Source organism: Balaenoptera musculus, chromosome 15, assembly GCF_009873245.2.
Source record: "Balaenoptera musculus isolate JJ_BM4_2016_0621 chromosome 15, mBalMus1.pri.v3, whole genome shotgun sequence".
NCBI classification, from domain to species: domain Eukaryota; kingdom Metazoa; phylum Chordata; class Mammalia; order Artiodactyla; family Balaenopteridae; genus Balaenoptera; species Balaenoptera musculus.
This window is the reverse complement of record NC_045799.1, coordinates 15,039,029-15,066,226: the sequence shown is the minus strand read 5'-3', so window position 1 is coordinate 15,066,226 and position 27,198 is coordinate 15,039,029. Positions and strand designations below refer to the sequence as shown.

The window sequence follows — 27,198 nt, the reverse complement described above, 5'->3', positions numbered from 1 at the left end:
TCCTGGGAGAAGGGAGGGGAAGCAAGTCCTTGTGGGAAGGACGAAGAGTTCAGTTTGGTCACCACTGAGTCCATGGTGCCTGTAGAACATTTATGAGAAGATGTTGAGTAGACATTGACTTATCCAGGCACACGTTAAGGAAACGCTGATTAGGGATAGAATATGTGGTGATCGAAAGCTCAGACCAGACTTCATGGCTTCAGACTCTGGCTCTGCCAACTTCCTAGCCATGTGGCCAAGTCACCTCACTTCTGTCATCGTCTGAGTCCTCTGCACAATGGCAGTCGTAATAACGGCACCTACCTCTTTGGTCAGTAGTAAGGACCAAGGGGGTGACTCCATGTAAAGACTTTAGAATAGTGCCTGCACCCAGGAAGGACTGAATAACCATGTCCTATTTGAGTGCCTGCTGTGTGTGCCAGGCACTGTCCTAGGCTTTGGGTCACAATGGTGAACACACAGCTCCCCGCTCTGTGGGAACTGACATTGTAGATGGTGGATACACACTCAATGATGATGAACAAGATAAATTTCACATAGAAATCACTGCTAGGCAGAAAATCATGCAGAGTCCAGTGCAAAGCAAAGCAGGGCTACTTAAGGCAGGTGGTTGTGAATGGAAGGAGGGAAGGAGCCATGTGAGTGGCCAGGGGATGCAGAAAGAAGAGTGGGTGCAAAGGCACCAGAGTAGGAACAAACTCGATGAGGCGGGGAACAGAAAGGCCTGTGCAGTAGGAGAAGGTATGAGGGAAGTCGGCAGGGATTTGCTCACAGGCCATTGTAGGGCATCTAGATTGTGATTCCAGGTGCAGTGGGAATCCTCTAGAGGACTTGGAGCAGGGGAATATCATGATCTGATTTAATTTTTAAAAGGCCACTGGCCAACAGGAGAGAATGTAACACACTAAGAATGGAGAGAGGTCCATGTTGGAGGTGGAGATCTGAGATTATTCACCTAATGGAAAATGGCATAAGAAGAGTGGATGATGTAACCAGGGAGTGTGCAGAATAACAATAATAGGGAGAATACAGCTCTGCTTTTGCCTCCCCATGTGACCCTGGAGGTGGGTCGACCCTGGAGGTGGGTCCATTTACAAGGGAGGCTGGTGCCTGGTACTGTGTAATAATGCAGATGAATAACAACCACTGTAAACATCTGGTTTGCAAGGATGCTCCTTCCTTACACAATTCTATGAAGCATTCCACACTAATTCTTGGAGTACATACTGGCTGTGTGTGCACTTTGCCCCTGCCTGTCCTGTGTTGTGCTTCCTGGACTCGGGATGCCAATTTAGCCTCCGTTTTCTCCTCTATAAAGTGGGCATGATGAAATCTACCCTGCCCAGCTCTCATGACGATATGGAGGATGAGATTAGATAAACCCTGGGAAGGGATGTTGAAGGGAGAAAGAGGGAGGTTCTTTCTTTCCTTCATTTCTCTTTTTTTTATTTCTTTCAACTACTTTACATCATGGATTATATGCTCTTTATTTACTCATTATCAGATTTCATTGGAATCATTTGTCAGTTTCCTAGAATTTCATGTTTGATTCTTACTTTGTTTACTCTTAAAGTGCTAAGTATTTATTATTGATCTCCATCCTAAGAGCACATAGATAGCCTTATACTGACAGATTTCTCACGTATATATTTAATGGCTATTTTTAGGAGAGAATTCGTTGCCACACACAACATCGAGCTTTCTTTCTTAGGAAGGAAGAAAGAGGAAAGGCCATTGGGTAGATACCTGGGAGAGTCTGTTACAGTTTCTCTCCCCGTGGAGACCAGGCAGAGAAACCATAACGCCTGACTTTCCCAGGCAAAGACAAAATACTTTCAGGCACCATGAACCGCTGGGAGTGCAGGCACAAAGTGTCTTTGGTCCAGAACCTGAGCTGTCAGAGCATGAAGGGAGATGACATCCTTGGAGCCACCAGGATGAAGCAGGGCCAGGTAGACAGAGCTCAGAGCATCTACGGGGCATTTTGAAAACAGCTATTGATCATGTGTTGGTGCTATCTTGGTTGCTTTTTAAAAAAATTATCTTAGTTCATGTTGACCTTATGAGGCTAGAAGTACTATTTCATGTTACAAAAGAAGAAACTGAAGCTTGGAAGGGTTAAATGACTTTGCCAAGGTCACAGAGATGGGAAATAATAGATCTGGGATTAACCTCTTCTTCAAGGTCACATAACCAATACTGGCAGGAGTGGAATTTGAACCCAAGACTCTCTGACTTCAAAGACTGTCCTCTAAAAGAGGTTTGAAAGCTGTGTCCTCTAAGGCCCTGGTGGTTCAAGAGGTGGGACTCAAAGTACTCAAATAGGAAAGCTCTGCTCTTCATAGTTTTTATAGCTAGATGATGCACAAAAAAAATTTTTGTATAAAGAATTTGATTTGCATTTATGCCATGAGGACCTTACCTGTGAGTTAGAGGAGGATGAGGGCTGAGAAAAGGCCATTGGATTTGGAAATGAGGAATTTGAAGGTGACCCTGGTAAAGGCATCAGATGTCGCTGGTTGTGAGCAGCAGAAACTGAGTCTGGCTATTGGAGGCAGAGAAGGAATTTGTGAGAACAGTGTGGGGAGGTAGTGGTCACCCATTCTCCCTTCCTTTTTTTGTTTGTTTGTTGGTTTGTTTGTTTGTTTCTGGTTTATTTTTATTTCTTCCTTAGAGATAACGGAGACTTCCATCCCATGGGGAGGGAACACATGACGATGAAGGGGAATGAGAAGACGGGGAGTATGGGAAGGTATGGAACCCCTGGTGGAAGAGTCAACCTTGGAAAAGAAGGGATTCTCCTCTTCACAAGGTTCCCTCAGAAATATACTCACTGACAAGGATGGAATTTGGAAGAAATTTCCATGGAAGGGACTGAAGGAGATCAGGTCATTGGCTAAGGTAGAAGCCAAGTGTGGTTCTGGAGATTTCCATAGAATGGAAATGATTCTGAAAAACCACAGGGGAAAGATGGGCTAAAGTTGAGAATGAAAAAACAAAGAGATATGCAAGAGCTTTGAGGCTTATCTTATTTAATGACAGGAGCACATATGCCTATTTTGAACCAGACTTAAAATTAGATCAATATGCTATACAAATGCTTCAGTTATATAAACCTAATACTAGCTGTTGAAGGCATCTTCTTTCATTCGTAGCAGCAAGGGAAGCTATAAATCTTCATTAAAGTGATGTGTTAATTAAGTTCTCCTTAAAATTCTTGTTTGGATAAGGGATGCAGAAAGAAGAGTGTCTGTCTCAGCAAGTGATCATAAAGGGTCCTTCTGGGAATTCCCTGGTGGTCCAGTGGCTAAGAATCCACCTTCCAATGCAGGGGATGTGGGTTCAGTCACTGGTTGGGGAACTAAGATCCCACATGCCGTGGGGCAACTAAGCCCATGTGCCGCAACTACTGAGCACGTGGGCCACAACTAGAGAGCCCATGCGCCACAACTAGAGAACCCATGCACTCTGGGGCCCGCACGCCACAACAACTGTGCCCACATGCCACAACTAGAGAGAAGCCCGTGTGCCTCAACGAGGAGCCCACATGCCGCAACTAAGGCCTGATACAGCCAAAAATAAAATTAAATAATAAATATTAAAAATAAAATAAAATAAAGGGTCCTTCCATTTGTCTAGTGCTTTTCAGTTTAGAAAATATATTCACTCATATAACCTCACATGCTGAAAGGATAGGAAGGGATAACAAATCTTGAATATAAATCACACTGGAAAAATATTTCCAAAGAAGGAGAAGAATCTCTTCATACTGAGACTGGAAATGAACTTCCATTTCCAGAAAAGGTGTGTAGGAAAGCATTCTCCCTTCCTAACTGTACCCTTAAGTTACATCCCATTGGAATCTTCTGTTGGCAACCTATAGCGCTGATTTAGTTTAGCTCACGAAACTGAAGGTAATGCTAAAAGAACCACGCTTGGAAAGGATGGTAAACAAGACAGAACCAAGGTCTTCTCAGGCCACTTTTGAATGAGTGCCATACATTTTCAGAACTTTTGTCACTCATTGGTCAAGATTAAAATTCCAGCGAGAGCATCTGATTGGCCACTCTCGGTCTGGGGGTAGGGCAGGAACTCTGAATGGCAGTCCCCTCCAACCCCACCTGTCATGGGTGGAGGAAGAGTCATTTCCCAAATTAAAATCAGGCCACTGTTATCAGAAAAAGGACAAAAGAATGCTAGCTGACAAAACAACAAAATAGCCAATACACTCAGAGAGAGAGGTTTCCTTGGAGTGGAGGAAGTTTGAATGGGTCCAACAGTCCAAGAGGACAAAGCCCCATTGTATATAAAGACACCCTGTTCACTCCTGGGAATTTCTCAAATCTTCAATGTTCACTTGTTTACAGTCATCTAAGAGCAGGCATGTCTGCAGCTGACTCATATCACCTCCTGTTTCAACCTTTTCTTCTTTCCTTTCTTCCTTAATAAATATGATTTTACACTCATGAAGTCACGTTCAAATTTTTTGATGCATCATCTGTGCTAACCTCAGGTAGAGTTCTGTGTGTATGTGTGTGTGTGTGTGTGTAACATTGAAATAACTGCAGCCACACAACTAAAAGGCTTTGCAAGCGTCTTCCTTCTCATTTACTGCTGTTTCCTTCAGCAAGTCACTTTCCCTTAGCTGCACTTCAGTTTCCTCATCTGTAAAATGAGAATAATACCTAATTATTAAGATTGCTATAAGATTGTTAAATAAAAACAAGTTACCTTTTACTGAACACCTACTGTGAGCCCACCCGAGAGGTCACAGTTTTAAATCCCTTCCAGGCCAGGCGAGTGATGTGGATGGAAGTATTTGGAGTGGGAGTGGGGACAGGGGAGACAATGGTGGGGATGGTGGGGATTATGGAAACTGGAGAGATCGCTCCTCTCATAACAAGAGAGCAGCTCTTCTTAGCTTATTCATGGTTTTCAAAGTGTGGTCCCTTAAGCAGCAGCAACAGCAGCCCCGGAAACCTGTTAGTTGCTGATTCTCACGCTCCTACTGAATCAAAACTCTGGAGGTAGAGCTCTCAAAGCTGTGTTTGAACAAGTCGTCTAAGTGATTCTGATGCTTGCTCAGGTTTGAGGCCCACTGTTCTAGTAGACGGTTGCCATGGAATGTTGCAAGACTGTGTTCCCAGATCGTTTCCTTTCTCTGAAAGATGCTAGAGTTTTACTTTCATGTGAAATCCCCCACTCTTAAATTTAGCAACTAATTCAAACTTTTAAAATGTACTGTGTGGGCTAACAATACAATATTCTAGCCAGGTTTGCAACTTCCGGTTTATGCTTTTCCTTTTAAACCTTAAAATAACCCTACAAAACACTTCTCATGATACTCCTCCCGCCCCTTTTTCTGGCCTCGCTGCGCAGCTTGTAGGATCTTAGTTCCCTGACCAGGGATTGAACCTGGGCCCTCAGCAGTGGAAGCACGGAGTCCTAACAACTGGACCGCCAGGGAATTCCCTCATGATACCCCTTTTAAGGAAGAAGAAGATGTAGGTCCAAAATGTGAGGTGCTGTTATAGGTCACATAGCCAGGAAGTAGCCAACCCCTGACTTGGATCTGAATGTATTTGGTTTTAAAGCCTCTGCCCTTTTTACATTTTATGTAGAAGCAAACTATATGAATATACCTAGCGCACAGGCTAGCATCACAAAAGCTAAACATCATTGGCCTATGAAACTTTCTAAACATCATTGGCCTATGAAACTTCATCCTCCATCCGTGTGCCCCGCCCCATCCTCTTGGCCTCAGACTAATCCCCACTTCTGTCAGAGAGAGTCAATCACCAGGAGAGCCCAAGAGGGCTGGGGAGGGGTGAGGTCGGGTAGTTTCCTGGCTTGGGGAGCTGGCTAGGTGCCAGAAGAAGGCTGTGGAGAGCAGTGCCTGAGGCTGAAGGTCCAGTAGGCAGCTGGGTCCACAGGCTAAGACCATTTGCTCATCAAAGTGTCCTCTGCTGCCCTAGACTGAGTTCCAGGAGCCGCCCTGGGCTGCGCCCCTACCTGGCTCCTGCGTCATGGCTGTTGACTGTTCCCTGTGCCCAGAGTAAACAGCCCTGGTCCCTCTCAACCAGGACCTGTCTCCAGTCCCCAGGCTGAACATGGGAAGTGGGGAGGCATTCTCAGCCTCTTTCCCCTGGGACCCATCTGTGGGGACAGTGGCTGGATGTACGTCTGTCACCAGCTCCTACTCACCTGTCATCCCAATGGTCGTTGCCCCCAACCCCTTGTACCCTCCATCAGCAAAGACCTCCTGGAGCTTACTGACCTCAGATTTTGGATCAGGAAGGATGTTTGAAGGCACTTCTTGCTGGGTAACTGCGTTTTGGCATTTATCAGCCTGCATGTTAAAGCTTGGTGTATACTCAGCAGTCTCCTTTCTAACAGGAGACACCATCTTTGGACCACTCACAGATCTTTGGAGATGACAGTGTGGCAGCTCAGAACAGGGAAGTGATTCATTCAAGGTCCCTCAGCTGGCAGATGGTGGAAGTGGGTGGGAGTCAAACCCAGACCCTGTCACCCCAAGGCCAGGGCCGAAGTCTCCTTTAATTACTTTCTCTACACCAACTGTGTGCCCTAGATGTGTCACGAAGAACGTACATTTATGATGGAATGGAAAAAATGAGGGCTTGGAGGGATGGAGACTTGGGATCAAACCTTGTCTCTACAGCTTCTCATGGGACCTTGGGTGGGAGGGTACCCCCTCTGCACATCCAGTCCATCTGTCAGGCACAGCTGATGACAACAATATCCGTCTGTTCACAGGTGTCTGGGAAAATCCATGACTCCGTGAGACATTGAACACAGAGCTGCACACAGTGAGCCCTGAGACAGTGCTGGTGTGGAAAAGAGAGGGAGGGAGAAACACACGTGAAATGGCTCTAGATGTTAATAGGTGTTTCACCTTCTTTGGCCTCAGTTTCTTGTGTCCAGTCGGTTCATTCATGAATAATTTTTCCTGTAGCTCCTACTATGTGCTCTGTATCCCTACACAGCAGCTCCACCATGAATCTCTAAAGAGCAATCTGCACTCTGACCTGCTGACCCCGAATCCAACCACTTCATCCGCAGGCTCCTTCCTCCCTGTGGGTCCTGCCCTTTCCCCCTCCTTTACCGGCAGCGGGCATTACCGGGAATGGGAACCCCGGAGTCCTGGATCTAGCCTTCGGCCTCCTGCTGCCCTGCCCACGGGCCCCAGGAGGGAGGTGGGGAAGGAGGAGTGGACAAGGGTCCAGCTGCAGCTGGTCGAGCTGCACCGGCCTGGAAGCAGCTTAGGTTCCTGGTTCCCACTGGGGCCAGAGTGACACCTGATCCTGGGGCATTGTGAAATGGCAAGAGGCTGCAGCCGGCCCGCCTGCCTTGTCCGCTGAGCCCTCTACCCGCACGGCTTCGGCCCCGCCCCTACCCCACGCCCCCCGGGCGAGCGGTTAAATCCCCCCTTCCGGGCGGTGCCTCACTCCCGCCCCGGCGAGCACCATGCCTAGCTGCCGCCTCGGTCTGCTCGTCGCCGCCCTCCTCCTTGGCCTGCTGCTGGGCCTCCCCCCGGTCACAGGTGAGTGGGGCGGGGAGAGGCCTGGCGCCCAAAGGGGCCGAACCAGGAGCGCCGGGAAGGAGCCCGGCAGAAGCCTAGCCTCTCTGGGGACGGAGAATTGAGGATTCCCGGGGTGGAAGTGGGAAGTCCCATGGAGACTAAAATGCGGGGATCCCTGGTGCCTAAAAGTGGTGACCCTTGGAGCTTTAGATGTGGGGTCCAATGTGCTGGAGGTGGGGAGACACTGAAGGCTGACATATGCGCGGGGGGAGATGGGGAGACTCTTTGCTGACAGTGGAGACTCAGTGGCCAGAGGCGGGGACCCTTTGCCTGGACACGGGAAGCTCCTAGACGCTTAGTTGTGCGGGGGTCCCCTAAGAATTGAGGGCTCAGAGGCCAAGAGTTTGGTCACTCCTGTCGTCCCAGGTATCGGGGACCCCGGCCCTGGAGGTGGGGCTCTCTCGAGGCTGTAGTGGGGTGTGGGGAGCAGGGACTGAGCCTCAGAATTCCAGGGAGACTGAGATTTGGGGCCGTCAGACGGGAGGCGGGCGTCCTCTGAGAGCGGGACTGAGTCCCCCACTGCCCGTCCGCCTCCCAGGCACAGGAGCAGAGAAATCAGGCGTGTGCCCCGCGCTGGAGGTGGACCTGAATTGCACGCAGGAGTGCCTCTCGGATGGGGAATGCGCGGACAATCTCAAGTGCTGCCGGGCCGGCTGCGCCACCGTCTGCCAGATGCCCAATGGTAACCCCGGGGGACCCACGCGGGGTGGGGCGGGGCGGGGCAGCGGGGGTTGGGAGGAGGAGGGATGACCAGTTCTGTTCCGGGATCTGGGGCGCGACCGACCCAGGGGTCCCCGACCAGGTCGAGGCGGATGGAACCAGATCAGCCCGTGCTCTCCTTCCCGTGGCTCGAGTGAGACCTAGGCGTCGCTGAAGTGCAGCCAGGGGGAAGGGAGGTCCCCCACTCCTAGCCGGATTCAATGCTCTGGGGCATGACGGACTTCCGGGACGCACCGCGGGGGCCGTTGTTCCGGAACATTGTTCTCTGAGATCAGGGGAGCTGGTTCGGATTTTCCTCCTGGCTGGGCTTAGCCGCGGGGCAGCCTAGGGCTGCCCGATGGGCTGGGCCCCAAGGTCTGGGGCGCTTCTCCCTATCAGAGTCCCTACCCTGGGGCCCCCCCAACCCAGGAGGAAGGACTTGGGACGCCTGCTGGCAGGACTCCCCGAATTCCTCTGTCCAGATGGAGACTTTCCAGGTTTAGGAGAGCATCCAGCCCATCTTAAAGATGTGGATGTGAGCTACAAAAGAGAGAAGGGTTCTTGTCCAAGGTCACATTGCCATCTCTGGCTGGGCAGGAGTCATAACACAGGGAGTTCCTTTCTGCCTGAGTGGTTTGAAGAATGTCAGGACCCCTCCCAGAGCACCCCTCCCACTTCTTCATCTTTAAAACACTCTCTTCCACTCTAAGGATTAAGTGAGAGAGAGAAAGTGTGTGAAACTGGCCTGTCATAAAAAGTACTTGCTGGAGCTCAAGACTGTCCAGCAGGCCATGGGGGCTCCTATCAGAGCAGGAAGCTGTGGAATCCAAGCTTCTCATTTTTCAGAGGGAAAGACTGAGGACTAGAAGAAGGGATATGACTTGGATCCCAAGGTGCTGGGATCACTTGTCTTTATCCAGAAAAAAACCCTCTGTGATGCTCCCACCTTGTGATTTCTCTGAAGTTGCCCACAGGGGCCGGGAAGGTTTGTAATTGGAGATTCAGTCATTCGTGAGCAGGGAGGTGGGAGGTGGAGGGAGGACAGGCCCATCAGGGGGCTTCTGGGTCTAGGGGCCTCTAATCTGGACCAGAGGGAGGAGGACCGGAAGGAGAGGAGGACACTGGGAGAGAAAGGAGGATGGCAGACAGGCAGCTGAGAGAGGGGGATGGAAAAAAGTGGAGTCTCTGCCGTTAGGGGGGTTCTCTGCTATTCCCTGGTCTCAGATGGACAGACTGAGGCAGGAAGAGGGGCAGGACCAGAGGGCCTCCTGAGCTAGAATCCCAGTTGTGCCATCTGCTGGTTGTGGGTCCTGAGCAAGTCGCTTCACCTCTCTGAGCCTCTGCTTTCTCGCTGGCAAAATGGGATGAGAATCCCAGATGTTGTAGGGTCGACATGAGGCTAAATGAAATCATACATGTGAAACGTCTCAGGAGAGAGTAGACCCTCCACACACTGTGGCTTGTTTTGTGAGTACCTCGCTCCCGATGCCCTTCTGTCCGGGGGCAGCTCGGTATTGAGAGCTCCTGCCCTTCTCAAGGGAAAGGGTGTCTTTGTGCCAGGAAGGCAGCCCCTCCTGTCCCCTGCAGCTCATCACCCAGCTCTGTGCCCCTTTGACATTTGGCTGGGCTTGCTCCTGGGGCTTCTGGGCATTGAGCCAGCTCCCTTCTCCTTGACCCTGGAAGTGGAGCCCAGGGTGTGTGTGTGTGTGTGTGTGTGTGTGTGGATATTGGAAGGTTGGGCTCAGGTCTTGGTTTTACTTATGATCAGCAGTGTGCTGTTGGGTGATGCCTTCACATCTCTGGGTCTAATATTCCTCCTCTGTAGTAGGAGCAGGGTAGAAATAACCCCTACAGAAGAGAGAGTTGATGTGGAGGTTTAAAGGAGAAAATGAATTTACACTGAGGGCTTTGTAATCAGCACATCTCTGTGGTGTTATCTGTTTGTGTGTGTGTTAGTGGAAGAATGCTTGTCTGGGTGTGGATGAGTGAGGTTGTATGGGGGCCTTGGTGCTAGATGGTGGTAACTGGGAGTGAACAGATGGGAGTGAGTGAAGAGATTGTGGGTGTGTAACCCCTCACACATGCACTGCACTTTACAGCTTACAAAGCAGCAGAGTGCATGGTACACAGACCTGAAGCCAGATTCCTGGGTTCAAATCCTGTCTCTACCCTGTATGACCTTAGGCAAATTACTTAACTTCTTGGTACCTCAGTTTCCTCATCTGCAACATGAGGAAATAATAACAGTTCCTCGCACCCTGTTTTAGGATTATCATGAGGATTAGATGAGTTAATATACGTCAAATGCTTAGGATAATGCCTGGCACATAGAAGCAGCTAAGTGTTAACTGCTGTCCTTACTCATTATTATTCTTATTACCAGGACTTTGACTGTGCAGGGAGAAGGAATAGATGTCTGTTGCCTCCACTGCTTCCACAGCAGCCCCACGACGTGGGCAGCACGGATCTCATGTGACACCTGAAGACACAGGGCTCTGGGAGATCTCTGGCCCCAGGTCACATAGTTAGGAAAAGGCAGATCTGGGACTCAAACTAGGGCCCTATGATCCCAAACCACTCAGGGAGACAGCAGAAGGAAGGGAGGTTGCAGGTGATCTCCCAAGGTCCTCTGAGATCCACTCCAGCCCCCAAGATCCACTTAGGCAGGCAGCTGTCTTGTTTGTGAATCCAGGTGGGTGGTCGTACTGTGGAGACGTGTTCAGCTCCCTGCTTCCCCTCTGCCCACCCATCCCCCACCCCTTTTTCCACCCAGAAAAGAAGGGTTCCTGCCCTCAGGTGGACATCGCCTTCCCCCAGCTCGGCCTCTGCCTGGACCAGTGCCAGGTGGACAGCCAGTGTCCTGGTCTGTTGAAATGCTGCCACAATGGTTGCGGGAAAGTGTCCTGTGTCACACCTGTCTTCTGAGGTAGGTGGCCTGGGGGGAGGGGTGCATTGATGCCCAGATGTGATGACACCTGCAGGCTGAAAAGGAGAACCTGAGCTAACACACTGCTGTTCCCTTCTCTGTCCTTTGATTTACTTTCATCCACTCAACAGATTCACTGAGCGTCCATCACGTGCCAAGCACTGCTCTAGGTGCTGGAGATGCTCCATGTGTGAACAAATCAGACACAAATTTCTCTCTGATGGTTTTATACGCTAGTGAATGATAAACAAAATAAATATGCAAGTATACTCTGTGAAATGTTAGCAGGAAATAAGTGGCCTGGAGAAAAAGAAAACAGAGTGGTGATAAGGAGTGGGGATGGGGGGCGGCAGGGAGCAGTACTGCAGTTTTTTCATGGGACCTCCCAGAAAGCAGCATATGAACAGACTTGATGGAAATGATGGAGGGGGCCGCGAGCATATCAGGGAGAATGTTACAGGCCGAGGGGGCAGCAGGTGTAATGCAGTAGCCTCCCTGGTGAGTTTCAGGAAAAGCCAGAAGGCTGGAGCCTGGTGATCAAGGAGAGGGCAATAGAGGAGAGGGTCCGAGAGGTAGGCGGTAAGCGGAGGGACCTGATAGACCATGTAAGGACTTTGGTCTTGACCCATGGTCTTGACCCAGAGATGTCGGGCCCTTGGGGATGGACACGCTCTGACTTAGATTTACAAAGATTGCTGAGGGTGCTGTGTGGAGGCCCTACTGGGCAGTGGCAGAAGCAGGGAGACCAGCGAGGAGGATCCTGCAAGAGGCCAGGTGGGAGATGATGGACCAGGTGACATAACTGGCTGCGTTTGGGACCTATGTGAAGGTGGATGGGACAATATTTGCTGATGAATTGGGCTGTGAGAAGATTTACTCCTTTTCCCCTAAACACCCACGTTAATAAGTCAGCGGCTGGAGGAGCAGCTGTGTCCTGGGGGGGCGGGCGGTGGCTGGATGGGTTGGGGAAGTAGGAAGCTCTTTGCATAGGCCAGTGCGAAGCAGAAGAATTGATCTGTACTCTCGCCAAAAAGCTTGGCTTTTCAGGACAGAGCTGGTAGAGATCAATTTCAGTAGAGGTTAATTTCAGTTCAGTTTCTCAAATGCCCTTTTCAAGTGTGTTGAGCACTTTCTCTGTGGCAGGCAGGGCTACATTCAGCCACCTCGAGGGGCTCTGACGCTGGAAGGAAAAGATTGTGGAGCCTCTCTTTCCCCACATATAATTAAAAATAAAACAATATTAAGTCATAAAGCAAGTGTAAGAAAATTAAGAGAAGCAAAACCAAAGAACGTGCATCGTCAGGCCATTGCAGGATCCAGCACTGTACCGCCAGCTCTGTGCCAGGTTCTGGGACGGAAGGTGACCACCGCCCTTCCTCACCGAGCTTGCAGCCCAGTGGCTGAGGCAGACAGATGGACAGACGCCCCCAGTGCCTGTAGTCGTTGTTGCAATGGAGGGAAGGGCTGGGTGTGACGGGGACATAGAAGAGGAAAGCCTCACCCAGGTCAGGGTGGGGAAAGGAGGGACCAGGCTTCCCAGAAGGGACCCTGAGCCAATCCTGAAGGATGAATGAAAGGTCAGTAGTCTGGTGAAGTACAGCAGTGGGGAGGCTGTTTCAGACAGAGGGACCCGGACAAGCAAGAACCTGGAAGGGCCCTTTGGTTGAAATCTCATTGTTGATCGTGCAATACTTTTGATAAGCTCTCAGCCAAGGGACTGGCAGGTCAGTGATGAAACCTATTGCCCAGATGTGAAGACTGAGACCCAGAGAGAGGGGAGGATGTGCCCAAGGCCCCAAGGTTGTTAATTCAGTGCCTGAGAGAGAACCACGGTCTCCCCAGGGACCAGAACTCTCCGCCTCTTGCCTCCATCAGTGTCAGCTGCATGGGCTGGCTTTGCAGTCAGGAAGACCTGGGTTCAGATTTTAGCTCTGACACTTAACTAGCCTTTTTCACCTCCCTGAACTGCAAATATTTTGCTTATAAAATGGGATAAATAAGATCTTTTTGATCAGCTAACCCAGCTTAACCAAAGGAATAGGGGCATGGTGGAACTTCCTAGTGGTGGAAGGATTCTTAGGGACATAAATGACAGTGGCCCCTCAGGAAGGTCACAATGGTCAGTGGGGACCATGGTATACCCAGGTGTGTCCAGGAATGGTCAGAAGCAGAAGAGATGAGTCTAGGACCTTCCGAAAAGTGCAGGCAGAGCCCCAGGGCCCCAAGACGGTGAGGCTTTCCTGGGGGCGGGGGTAGGGAGCTAAGGGGGGGATGTGATGGGGTAGGGGGAGCTTTGGCCCAGAATTTAAGCTGCAGGCACTCTTGTCCAGTATCATGGATACTGTTGTTGACGGTATTATTGTGATTTTCTTCCTCCACCTCCAGCCACCAGCCTGAGGAGTGGGGCAGTGGAAGTGTCTGCCTGGCCCTGTCTGGCTCCAGCCCAGCGCCCTCCTCCCTTCCTGGCCTCTGTGCTCCCTCCTGAGCGGCCACAGCTGCTTCTTTTCCAACCAATAAAGTGACCACTTCCAGCACCGATGGGGCTGTGGCCTCTGTTCTTATTCTGGCCCATTCCTCCCGCGACTCTGGGTGGAGGTGGGGGCGTGGGGGTGCGGGGTGCAACTAGATCATCCAGGCACAAAGTCTGAGATCAGCTCTGACACAATGAACATAAACTCAGGGCTCATCTGTGTGCGCTGGCACTTCCCGGGGTGAATCCGCCCAGCAGCCCTATGCGGTTGTTGGTTATTCTCCCAGGGTTTTGGAGGAGAGAACTGGGGCTCAGAGAGATGCTGGAATCCTTCCAAAGTCACTGGGATTCGTTGCTGGGGGTTCTGACAACAGCAGCAGCACGTACTGTGTGCCAGACACAGGGCTGGGAGATTCGCTTGTGAGATCTTCTGGATCCCCAAAACAGCCCTCAAATTAGCTGATGACAGTCCTGTGTTACAGACTGGGACTCCACCAAATTACTGGCTTGGGGCCACACAGAAAGAAGGTGGCAAAGCTAGGGTCCTTCGTTGTAGCTGCTTTTTAAAAATCAAACCGTTATTTTATATAAATAATATTCACATGGATCAATATTCAAAAGGTAAAAAAAGAATACGCAGTGAAACATCTCTCACCCTTGACCCTCTTCCTGCACCTGCAGCCACTCAGTTGTTTTCTACAGAGGAAACAAATGCCATCAGTTTCTTGTGTCTTCTTCCCAAGATAGAGCTCCAGTTCACTCCCTCTATCCTTTCTTCTCTCTGTATCCCCTCTCTTTATTCCCCCCTTCTCTCCCTTCTTTCTATGCCTATTTTTTCTCTCCCTCTCCTTCTCACCACCCCTCTTCCTCTCTATTCCTCTTCTCTCTATCATCTATCTCCATCTCTCCAGGGACATGTAAATATAAGATTCTCATCTAGCCCACCTTTTTACAGAATTGTAGTACACTATACACATTGTGTTGTACTTGGCTTTTTTCACTTCATACATCTTGAAGATCACTCACAGCATAAAAGTTTTCTTCATTCGTTTCTCTGGCTGTATAGTATTCCATTGTTTGGATATGTGCAGTTTATTTAACCACACTTACACTGGTGACTATTTAGGTTGCTTTCAACCTTTTACAGGCTTAGATTTGAACCTGGGTCATCTGATGACACCAGAGTCCCATGCCGGTTCTACTGCAGTGATTTTTCACGTTAATCCCTGAGGTGGGGAGGGGATTCCTAGCCTTTGGGGTGAGGAGGAGGTAAAGCAAAGAAGTAATGGCAGAGACTCTGGCCCCCCAGGACATGGTTTATGCCCTTCCCTGCTCCTCCACCCACCGTGGAATGTGAGAGGTCAAGGCAGCTTGAGTGGGATTGTGTGGAGACAGAAAGCTGGGTGGCTTGGTGTTTGGCCAGCCTTATCTTTCTCATCCTCCTGGTGGCCTCTGCCCCAGGCCATGAGCCAGCAAAGAACCTGGCTGTCCACCCATCCCCCTGGGGGTACGTGGGAACGAGTCTCCCGTATGAGAATGGGGGTGCTCGCTGCACAAGGCTGCCTTTGGAGGTAGGTGGGTGGCAGGATCGCTTTTCTCCTAGCTCTCCCTTTTCCAATCTCTCCCTGTCCAGGCTCCAGTCTCCCCAACCCTTCTAAGCAAAAACAAAGTGATAGGCTGGGTAGAGTCGTTAGGGACTAAATGTGTGGGTACCACCCCTTCCACTTTCTCCTTGCTTTCCCCAGCTCTGTCTTCTGAAAGAGAGCCCTGGGCAGGGCCTTGCCTAACTCAGGGATGGCACAGGTATGCCTTTGTATGCGTGCCACTATTTCTTCCATCAGCACCATGCCGCAAAACGCTCTCCTCCTTTCCAGGAGCCTGTGTGCGGACAGCATCTTGATGGGCTATGTGTTCTGTAGCCAGACCGCAGCCATGCTAGTTTGGGCTAGAAGGACGGCTCCCAGGGCCAGAAACTTGGTAAACTGCTGCCTCTCCGGAGCTCAGGGCAGGGTCTCTTCCTGCGCTTACTTTCTCCCATCTCCAGCAACACGCTGCCTCACTGTTGCCTCTAAACCCCATCTCCAGTCCAGAGGGCTGTGTACGGTAAAACCCCGTAGAAACAAACATCTGTTCTTCAGCAAAGTGCAGGTTGGTGATTGGAGGCATAATAGGAAGTTACACATGAGGGAGCCGGAGCTTGAAAAATGAAGTTCTAAAGCCAGACCAGTAGAGGACAGCCCTGCCCGAGGAACAGCGTAAGCAGAGGCATTCCTCATTCAGGAAAGCTTTTTTGAGCACTTACTATGTGTTCTGTTCTAGGTGGTGGGGATTTGACATCAAGGAGGGAGGTGTGTGTGTATGTGAGTACGCGTGCATGTGTAGGGTGGGGGAAATAGCCACTAAATGAATGAACCAACACAGGTTTAATGTGTCAGGTGGTAGAAAGATTATGGCAAACTATAAAGTTGGGTAAGAGGACTAGTGTGTCCAGGGGATGGGATAAGAGGTAGAGGGTTGTTGCTCTGCAGAGGTTATTCAGGGAAGGTCTTTCCTAACGTGTCATTCAAGTCATGAGCTGAGTGAAGAAGGACATGAGCCACACGGAATCCATGGGAAGAACTGTCCAGACCAAGGAAACTTCTAGGGCTAAGGACCTGAGGTCAGAGTGCTTGAGGATCATGGCTGGAGTGCTGAGGGGTCAGGAGCATGAAGGGAGATGCAGTCAGAGAAGTAGTGCGGGCACAGATCATGGAGGGCCCTGTGGTCACTACAAGGACTTTGCCTTTTATTCTGAGGAATTTAGGAGCCATAGGAGGGGTTTGAGCAGAGCGATGATGTCATCTGACTTATGTTTGGAAAAGATCCTTCTGGCGGTTATATTAAGAATAGACTCTGGGAGCAATGTGGAGCAGGGAGAGGAGTTACGCTACCCAACAGGACATAGCAGAAATGACTTTTTTTTGCCTCTTCATCTACTAACAGACCCCCAAACTGCCAGCCCTAATGCCCCGGGAGCTAGGGCTGCATCAGCTATGATGGCTCCTGTGACTGCTGTGTGGTTCCATTTGTCCTGTCCATTGATGCAGCTTCCAAAAACTAACTCGTGAAATAATCATATTGCAAACACAACAAATACTCCCCTTCTTCCCCCATGATCACGTTTACCCAGTTGATCATTCTGCTACAAGTTCATGGCAAAACTGTGAGGGTGAGGAAAACAGAGTGATGGCTGACAACTCGTTAGCTCTCCATTCAGTGCTGCAATCTGTTGGTGAGGGTCTGGTTTGTTTAGCCCTTAAAGATGGTACTTGGTGGGAGCTGCAGCGCCCCCTTGAGCCACAGAACAGCATAGCATTAGTAGGCCCTGCCCGCAGAGCATAGAGGCCCTAGACCCAGAAGTCTCTGCATACCCCCCACGGCTGGGATATCAACCCCAAAGAAGCCCAGGGCCCAGCCAAACCAGGTTTACTGGGGTGAGTTCATTACATAAAAAGATGGGACCCTCTAGAGCTACTGAAACCCCATTATTTGCAGCCCTCACATCTTGGACAGCCCTCTGGGGATTTTTCACCAGATGAACGATCCAAAGTCTGTGGTTTATTATGGGCTAGGGTTAGGCTTAGGATTATGGTTAGACTCTTGGCACTACCAGGGCAATAGACAATGGAAGGCAGCCGCCCTTTGCGATCAATCTGAAAACAACAACCCCACACTGATGGAAGCTTGGTACCTCACTCCATAGGCAGAGCTCCAAGTGGCCTGGATGGTGCCCACAGGACCCCCTTTAACCAACCTCCAGGTAGCAATATACACAGACTCTGGGGCAGATGCCTGGGCGGGCTGAGTGATTTGGAGCGTAGAATTTTCTAGATTGGCTCACTCATGATCTCTGTTGTAGGGCCAGAGACTCTGGTTTGAAATAGCATTAACCTCTCAACATATTAATGTACAAGCTAGACATGTTCATGCTTATCACAAGGACAGTTTTCCATCGGTCTCAGCTGGTTCAGCTGTGGTACACTTGTAAGGTTTCCCTGTTATTTGTTTTCCATTTGCCTATGGTTTCATGGGACACCATATCCCACTCTCCTAGTAACTCTGATGTGGTTGCAGTGATTTCTCCTTGACTTTTTCCTTTTTTATGCTTGATTTATTCTTTCAACTTTTAATTTTGACATGACTTCAGACTTAAAGAAAAGTTGCAAGAATAGTGCCAAGATTTCCTGCATACTCTTTACCCACATTCATCAAATGCTTACATTTTACCACATTTACTTTCATCTTTCTTTCTCTCTCTCCACACACACACACCACATATTATGTTTTTCTAAAGCATGTGAAAGTGTGTTGCAGACATCCTAAGTACTTCAGTGAAGTTCCTGAAATAGAGGCATTCTCTTAAATAACCACAGTACAATAATCAAATTCAGTAAATTAACATTGACACTGTGCTATTATCTAATCTACAGACAGGACCGGCTACCTAATTTATGGGGCACAGGGCTAAATGAAAATGTGGGTGCCATGTGGCTGCCATGGCCTTCCCTGAAATGCCATAGGGAGTGCACACGTAATGAGACTGAGCAGGACCCTGTAGGGGCTCCTGGGCATGGAAGCCTCTCTGTGTCCCCCGTTCCTTGTTTGTAGGGGACAGACTCCAGCCTCCATGACCTTCCCTGAGACCCAAAGGGCAGGTTCAAACAGTTGCTAATCAGGGAAGGGAGGGGATGCAGAGACAAGGGAGGAGCAGCCAAGAAACAGTAGCACAGGGCTTCCCTGGTGGTGCAGTGGTTAAGAATCCGCCTGCCAATGCAGGGGACACAGGTTCGAGCCCTGGTTCGGGAAGATCCCACATGCCTCGGAGCAGCTAAACCCATGTGCCACAATTACTGAGCCTGCGCTCTAGAGACCGCGAGGCACAACTACTGAGCCCGAGTGCCACAACTACTGAAGCCCGCTCGCCTAGAGCCCGTGCTCCGCAACGAAGAGTAGCCCCCGCTCACCGCAACTAGAGAAAGCCCGCGCACAGCAACGAAGACCCAATGCAGCCAAGAATAAATAAATAAATAAATAGATAGATAGATAGATAGATAGATAATTAAAACAAAAAAACCTGCAAAATAGTGATTGGCCAAAAAGTTCGTTCGGGTTTTCTGAACTCGGAGATACTAACCCGAACGAACTTTTTGGCCAACCCAATAAACCCTGGGTCCCTCCTTTCCTCCATGGTGTAATTTCTACGAAACTACTCAACAGGTACTTGTGGAGTATTTACTTTGTACACATCACTTTTCTTGGCTTGATGTAGAAATGTGTAAGGCAAGATCCCAACTTTCAAGAGCCCACAAAATATGACCATGAAAAGGTAGAAGCAGGCAGGCCCAGAACATCTCTGTGTAGCCCATACGGAGATGTCAGGGGATTTTATGGGATGGAGAGGTAAGCTAAGACTGGGCTGCTCAGCAGAGCTGAACTTTAATGATTGCAAACTGATTAAGAATATGGGTCCTGGGCTTCCCTGGTGGCGCAGTGGTTGAGAATCTGCCTGCCAATGCAGGGGACTCGGGTTCGAGCCCTGGTCTGGGAGGATCCCACATGCCGTGGAGCGACGGGGCCCGTGAGCCACAACTACTGACCCTGCGCGTCTGGAGCCTGTGCTCTGCAACAAGAGAGGCCGCGATAGTGAGAGGCCCACGCACCGCGATGAAGAGTGGCCCCCGCTTGCCACAACTAGAGAAAGCCCTCGCACAGAAGCGAAGACCCAACACAGCCAAAAATTAATTAATTAATTAATTAATTTAAAAAAAAAAAAAAGAATATGGGTCCTAGAGTCACACTTTGATTCAAACACCAGCTTCACTCCTTGCCAGTTTGCTATTTGGGGCCAGTAATTTAACTTCCTGACTTTCAACTTCCTCATTTACAAGATACAGATATTAACAGAATCTTCCTCTTTAGGCTGGTGGAAATATTAAATGACATCATGTATGTAAAGCACTTAACTTGGTTCCTGGCATATCATAAGTGTTTCATAAGTGGCAATTATGGGAATTTTAATAGAAGCTATTATGTATTGAAAGCTTTTAAAATGCATGTCCTCTTTGACCTAGAGGTTCCACTTCTTATAATCTATCCTAAGTAAACAGTCAGAAATGCTCACACTGATTTACTTGCAACATTACTTATTATATTGAGAAACCATAAACAATCTCAACATTTAATCAGAGAAGACTTGTTTAAATAAATTATGATCCAGCGATACCCAGAAAGCTCTACCCCTTTTAGAATTACTTGAATCTGAGAGCAGGGTTGAAACTTGACTCCATCATTTTCTAGCTGTGTGAGCCTGGACAAATCACCTGTATCTTTGGTACTCAATTTCCTTCACTGTAAATGGGCATGTAATATACACATTTTAGGCTTACTGAAGGGTGAGAGGTAACCAATGAAAAGCTTGATAAATAGAAAAGCATCAATAAACAGGAGCTGCTCTCAATCACTCTTTCCCTTCCTTCACCAAGAGGACTCTGAGAACGGGGATCTCATCATACTCTTTTCTGCAGTCTACATACCTAACACAGGCTTGGCTCTGAGTTCTCAGTAAATATTTGTTAATGGGGAAAAAAATGCCATGAGATCCTCTGAGGCAGGATTACAAGTTTCTTGAACTCTCCTTTTATGTTCCTGTTATGTGAATAGCTTTATCCTTGCAATTACTCTTCAAAGTAGATATTAGGACTTCCAACTTTACATGAAGAAACTAAGGTCAGAGAGGTGAAATGCCTTTCCTAATGTCACGCTAGAAGGTGTTGGGCCAAGACTTTCTTTGTGCTGCTGGGTCCCTGGCCCTATTCCCAGGCTATTCTTGGAGCTCCCATGTTCCATACCAGCCTTGTCTTAATTCTGATCGAAGCCCTTGGCAGAAGGTGAAAAGCAGGAGAAGTGAGAGAGAGACCCAGAGCTGCATGGCGCCACCCAGCAAGTGGCCCCGCCTGGGGTTGGCATTTTAGGGAGAAAGGGGACCGAGGAGGAGGAGACTGATCCCACATCCAGCTCTTTCATCCCTAACTTCTGCTGCTCATGAGGCTGGTCCACCCTTGGAACAGAGTGTCCATCCAAAGCACAGCTCTGTCTTTCTCCTTTGGCCTTATCTGATCTGAATGTATCAAAGGCCACTGTACTACACTTCATGGTGTGAGCCCCTTAAACAATAATAAAACGGCAGCTACCATTTGTTGAGTGCCTCTACCTTTCCAAGCACCATTTAAAATACTCTTCATTCATTATCTCCCTTGAATCCACACAGGATCCCTGCAAGGCTTAGAACCCCCATTTTGTAAGTGAGGAGAGTTTAAGCTACCTTGACCATTATCACATGAATAGTGAATTTCAGAACCAGGACTGGGACCCTTGTCTGTTCAGCTCCAATAACCTTGTATCACTCATTCATTCAACAAACACTTACTGAGTTCCCACAGCATGCCAGGCATAGTCTTAGATGCTGCCTCCCCAGCATCTGGGGGCTCCCAAAGAATTGTGGGAACAACACACACATTACTGTGTAGAAGGAGGACCCAACTTTTTTTGGTTTAGAGAATCATTTTGTCTAGAGAATCACCCCAATCACCAGGGTCTAGCACATTCCCCACCTACCTGCTTTCTCGGATCCTCCAGAGATCTGATCTTTTGGAAGACAAAGCCAGTATGCTTTGGTGGGATTTTAGCGAGCCTCAGATTCAAAGTCTGAGGTTGTACTTATGAGTCCAGGTGTTCCTGATGTGGGCAAGTCATTTAACCTCTCTGAGCCTCAGTTTTCTCAGCTATAAACTGAGATGAATTATGCTGGCTTAGCATATTTCCCAGAACTGGTGCAAGTGTTCAATGAATAAACAAATGCTTCATACATTGGAAATGTGCAACAGGCATATGCCACTTGCAGGTGTGTGTGTGTGTGTGTGTGTGTGGCATGATGCCTTTTTGGAAACAGGAGTGTTAACTGGATCAGCACCACACTTGGTCTCTACACAAATGTGTTACCCAGCTTTGCACATTAGTGGTAACTCTTCCTTCCTTTTAAATCCCCTGCAGCCACGATCCTCATTCCTTGACCACTGCTTCTCCCAATTATAGTTCACACAATGGTTGGTCAACCCTCTCATCGCCTGCAGATTTTCACTTTATTTCCTTGAAGGCTCCTCCAAAGCCTGCATTTCCACATCTCTGTGGGTACATCTCCTTTTGCACTTTGGTGGGTCTACCAGCATTATTCCTGGTATTCTTTCCTTAGCTCTCTTAGGAGGTCAAATCAGTTCATCAGAAACCAAAATAATAGCAGAAGGAGGCTCCCAGGAAGTACAGACTGACATTTGCCATTCAGGCAGAAGAAAGGCAGGATTGCCTATGGGTGCCCTTGGCTGAGAACTTTACTACAGTGCTCCCTCTTCTAGAGTGAGAATTGGCCCTTTAATACGTAATTCAGAAAAGCAAGTTTCGGGAATTCCCTGGTGGTCCAGTGGTTAGGACTCTGTGCTTTCACTGCCACAGGCCCGGGTTCGATCCCTGGTCAGAAACACACGCAGCACCGCCCGGCCAAAAAAAAAAATATATATATATATATACACACATATATATATATATATGTGTGTATATATATATATATATATATGTATATATATATATCAGAAAAGCAGTTTTCACCTGGGTGGGAGCAATTCTGACCCCCTAGGGACAGTGTCTAGAGACATTTTTGAGTGACACAACTTAGGAGAGGGGGGACACCTACTGGTAGAGGCCAGGGATGCTGTTAAACATTCTGCAATGCTCAGGACATCCTCACCAGAAAGAATTATCTGCCCTCAAATGTCAATAGCGCCAAGGTTAGGAAACCCTGCATAAGAGTTACGAATATAGGCCGGGCGCGCGGGCCTGGTGGTGCCGCCACTGTCTCTGCCCTACGCCGCCGCGCCGCGCCGCCCGCTGCCTACGGCCAGCAGTGCGCGCAGGGCCTGGAGGCTGCAGGCGCCGGGGGCTACCAGTGCAGCGTGCGCGCCAGGAGCCTGTACACCGGGGCCGAGCGGCCGGCGCACGTGGGCGTCCCCCGCCCCGCGCTGGACGAGGCCCTCTCGGACCACCCGAGCGGCCCCACATCGCCCCTGAGCGCCCTCAACCTCGCCGCCGGCCAGGAGGGCGCGCTCGCCGCCGCCGGCCATCACCACCCGCATCACGGCCACCACCACCCGCAGGCGCCGCCGCCCCCGCCGGCTCCCCAGCCCCAGCCGGCGCCGCGGCCCAGGCGGCGTCCTGGTATCTGAACCACAGCGGGGACCTGAACCACCTCTCCGGCCACACGTTCGCAGCCCAGCAGCAGACTTTCCCTAACGTCAGGGAGATGTTCAACTCCCACCGGCTGGGGATTGAGAACTCGACGCTCGGGGAACCCCCCAGGTGAGCAGCAACGCGAGCCGCCCTGCAGATCTACGCCTTCTCTCTACCGCCACGCAGCTCCGTATTCCTATAACTGCACGAAATAGTCAGCTGCCCCGGCCTTCCTCTGCCCTGGCCCGCTCCGGCTTCGCCTAGCAGACGCGACCCTCTCAAACAGTTCAGGCTGCAGAGACGCAAAAAGAACCCAAACTTGCCCACCGCTTTTTCCGCAGACCCGGGAGCAGAGAGAGCGCGCGCGCCAGCCTCAGCCCTCTGCGAAGCTGCAGGTGACTTTAATTCGCCGCCCCGTTTCTGAGATCCCAAGAGGCCCCAGTACAGGGACGCGGCCCAACGAAATGAATAATGATTTTAAAATCCCCCTCCCCTTCCAGGATGGCTGTGCTCACTGCTCCACTCGGGGTTTCAAAAATGATAACTTATGGACCAAATCCCGTAGCGACCCAGTAATGACTCTCTGTAGAGACCTCCATAGACCTATGGGGGTCTCTATAGATTATGTATGTGCTGTGTGTCATTTTAAATTTCTCTAACCGTGCTGTACAAATGTGTGGATTTGTAATCAGGCTATTTTTTTGTTGTTTTTCAGAGCCATTAATATAATATTTAAAGTTGAGTTCACTGGATCATTTCTCATCTTGCCCGACCATTTCTAACTGCCAAAGTGAAAATTCAACAAACCTATGTGGGGTTTCCCCCCTGTACAATTACGAGATATAATTCTTTTCCCAGTTGTAGGTCTTTTACAAAACAAGAAAATAATTTATTTTTTGTTGAAGTTGGCGGATAAAGAAGTCAAGTATCTGATACTTTTTATTTACAAAGTGTGATGGTGTTGTATAGTAGATTCCTCCCCCAGCATTCCTAAAAGAAAAAAAAAAACATAAAAAATTTAACTTGACCTGTGTTTGTCTTAATTAAGACCTGTGTGGTCTTAATTGTTGTACTTGCCTTAAAATAAACCCATGTTGTTTTTCTGCCCCCCCCAAAAAAAGGAGTTATGAATATAAACACTTTTTAATTATAAAAATATTTCCAACATTGGCAGCATGATATGAACTCCACAAAGTGAGAGCGGTGCTTAATGAGGTGTGCCTGCACTTACTTGGCTGAACAAGTGCGAGGCACTGGCCTTTCCCAAGCAGGCACTCTGTACCAGGTTGCCCTGGGAGATCTCTGCCTGTGACTCAGTAACTTGGCCCTTCCTCAGGTGATTTGGGCGTCATGCTTACCGTAATTCCAGAAGATGGAGGGCTAGTGTAAGATTTATTAAAAGCACATTAGAGAAGCTAGCAGGAAGCTCTTGCTAGCTATCTGGTACTTACACTCATCAAAGGAGTTTTACTAATCAACTTCAATAAAAATAAAAAATAAAAAAATTAATTGATTACTTCTGATGACATAGTAAATGCTTATATTAACTTCCTATCATTTCATTGATCTCTACAACTATTTTGAATAAATATTTGGTAGTATCTGTCTCTAATATAAAAAAGGAGTCTTACGAACCCTACGCCAACTGTGTGTATGTGTGTGTGTGTATGTGCGTGTGTAAATAATTAATTAAATTACTTTTGACTGAGACCTGATGATTTTGGGTAGTGTAGGGATAGGGGAAGTAAATAAGGGTGGAATTTTGAAAAAGTAAAGTCTCCCCATTCAGATTATAACCTCCATATTATGTTTCTCTTTTCTAGAAGGTGGAAGGAGACTAACATCACTTGAGTACCAGCTACATGTCAGGGAATTTTCTGCCTTGACTCATTACATTCTTACGAAAAGTCCTTGGGATAGATATTCTTATCATCCCAACGTAATGAACAAAACAGAGAAACGGGGACTTAGAGAGAAGACTCGCTTGTACGTATAACAAATACGTTTACCATAAACACACATATACCAGGAGAGTTTATTTCTATTTTCACCTTATTTATGTTCAAAATAAATGACCAGAGGGGGAAAACAAGCTTGATCACTTTTAAGAGCAGAGTCAATTTATGTCTTCAGAAAGACAAGTGGAATTTTTAGCAGAGGATAATTTTTAGTATTTTTTGCCAAAGAGCTTGAATATAAATAGGGTCTTCAGAGAAGGGGAGAAAATATCTCTAGAACTCAGGAGCCTGAAATTCTCCATGAGACAAGAAATTGCCACAGCTCCAGGTTGACGCTTTTCCTGGGAGCTGTAACCCTATAAGGTTTGCATCTGAGTAGTTGACATCATGAAGCAAGGCCTGCATTTTGCACTGTTTGTTCTAATACTAATCTTTTCTGTTTATGAAACGTCTCTTACATACCAGGCAGTATGCTATGCACATTACATAAATCATCTTGTATGATCGTCACAAAAACTCTATGGCTCAGATTTTATTGTTTTGCCTTTTTCACAGATGAGGAAACCATGACCCAGGGAAGTTGTGAGACATGCCCCAGTTTATTTAGTTCATAATTGGCCAGACTGGGATTTAACTTACGTTTCTGTGACCCAAGCCTTTGTTAAACCATTATACTGTATCATTCTACCACTACCGTGCCAAGGATCTCTGCCCCTCAGAGAGGACACTCCCCTCCATCACTTTTCATACCCCAGAGAGACCATCAATTCTCCATGAACTCAATGCCTGTTCACTTCTGGGCTTTATTCTTTCTGGAAATGGAGTCTGGTAGAGGAAGAAAGGAACTCATAATATAGAGTTGTGTTTGGGGTGGCAGAGAGATAGAGATCCTGGCCTTAGGGTGGGAGATAGAATTGGATGTGTATCTATTGACCTAATTCCAGTAAAATATAGCAATTTTGTACCAGTATAGCTCCATTCCCTGCTCCCATCTTTTGTGCTTTTGCAATATATCTTACCTTTATGTATGTTTTAAACCTAAAAATACAGTGTTATAACTATCGCTTTAAACAATCTTATCCTTTTTAAAGAAATTAAGAGAAGAGCACATACACACTTTTTTTTTTTTAATTTATTTTTGGCTGTGTTGGGTCTTCGTTACTGCGCACAGGCTTTCTCTAGTTGCGGCGAGCGGGGGCTACTCTTCGTTGCAGTGCACGGGCTTCTCATTGCGGTGGCTTCTCTCGTTGTGGAGCACGGGCTCTAGAGCACAGGCTCAGTAGTTGTGGCGCACGGGCCTAGTTGCTCCGCGGCATGTGGGATCTTCCCGGACCAGGGCTTGAACCCATGTCCCCCGCATTGGGAGGTGGATTCTTAACCACTGCGCCACCAGGGAAATCTCTGCCTTTATTTTCTTTAACTGAAATTTTTATTGAGATAATTGTAGATTCACATGCAGTTGTAAATATTACCCTTTACCCAGTTCCCCTCAATAGTAATATTTTGAAAAACTATAGTACAATATCACAACTGGGATACTGACTTGAAACAACCCACTGATCTCATTCAGATTTTCATTTTACTTGTACCCATTTGTGCGTGTGCGTGCACGCGCATGTACTTAGTTCTATGTGATTTTATCACGCATGTAGATTTGTGTATCCACCACTACAGTCAAAATACCACACAGTTCTATTAGTATAAGGATCCCTAATGTTGCCCTTTTATATCACACTTCTCTTCTTCCTAACTCTTCCTGCCCCCCAATTCGTTGCCCCTGGCAACTACTAATCTGTTCTCCATTTCTAAAATTTTGTCATTTCAAAATGTGATATAAATGGATATAAATCACACATATTTAATCCTTTAGAATTGGCTCTTGTTAAACTCACCATAAATCCCTGGAGATTCATCCAAGTTGTTACATGCATCATTAGTTCATTTCTTTGTGTTGCTGAGTATTTCTCCATGGATGGACCACAGTTTGTTTAACCATTCATCTGCTGAAGGACACCTGGGCTATGTTTGGCTATTATGAATGAAACTACTATGAACATTTATGTACAGGTTCTTGTGTGAATGTAAGTTTTCATTTCTCTGGGTTAAATGCCCAAGAGTACAATTTCTAGGTTTTATGGTAATTGCATGTTTAGTTTTACGAGAAACTGACAAACTGTTTTCCATAGCAGCTGTACCATTTCACATTCCCAACAGTACTGTATGAGTG

The 27,198-nt window shown here is 48.2% G+C and overlaps 2 protein-coding genes across 2 annotated transcripts; both read left to right on the top strand.

Moving 5' to 3' along the window:
• The first annotated feature begins 7,457 nt into the window (after positions 1 to 7,457).
• LOC118880546 (WAP four-disulfide core domain protein 2) lies at positions 7,458 to 13,764 on the top strand. Its single transcript, XM_036824188.1, has 4 exons — positions 7,458 to 7,564; positions 8,142 to 8,285; positions 11,076 to 11,228; positions 13,614 to 13,764. The coding sequence occupies exons 1-3, from the start codon at positions 7,489 to 7,491 to the stop codon at positions 11,225 to 11,227; spliced, it is 372 nt and encodes a 123-aa protein (XP_036680083.1). The 5' UTR covers positions 7,458 to 7,488; the 3' UTR covers position 11,228; positions 13,614 to 13,764.
• A 5,365-nt stretch (positions 13,765 to 19,129) lies between these two features.
• LOC118880970 (forkhead box protein C2-like) lies at positions 19,130 to 24,024 on the top strand. The gene is made up of 4 exons (XM_036825218.1): positions 19,130 to 19,137; positions 22,609 to 23,142; positions 23,355 to 23,408; positions 23,729 to 24,024. The coding sequence occupies exons 1-4, from the start codon at positions 19,130 to 19,132 to the stop codon at positions 23,793 to 23,795; spliced, it is 663 nt and encodes a 220-aa protein (XP_036681113.1). The 3' UTR covers positions 23,796 to 24,024.
• Positions 24,025 to 27,198: the final 3,174 nt, after the last annotated feature.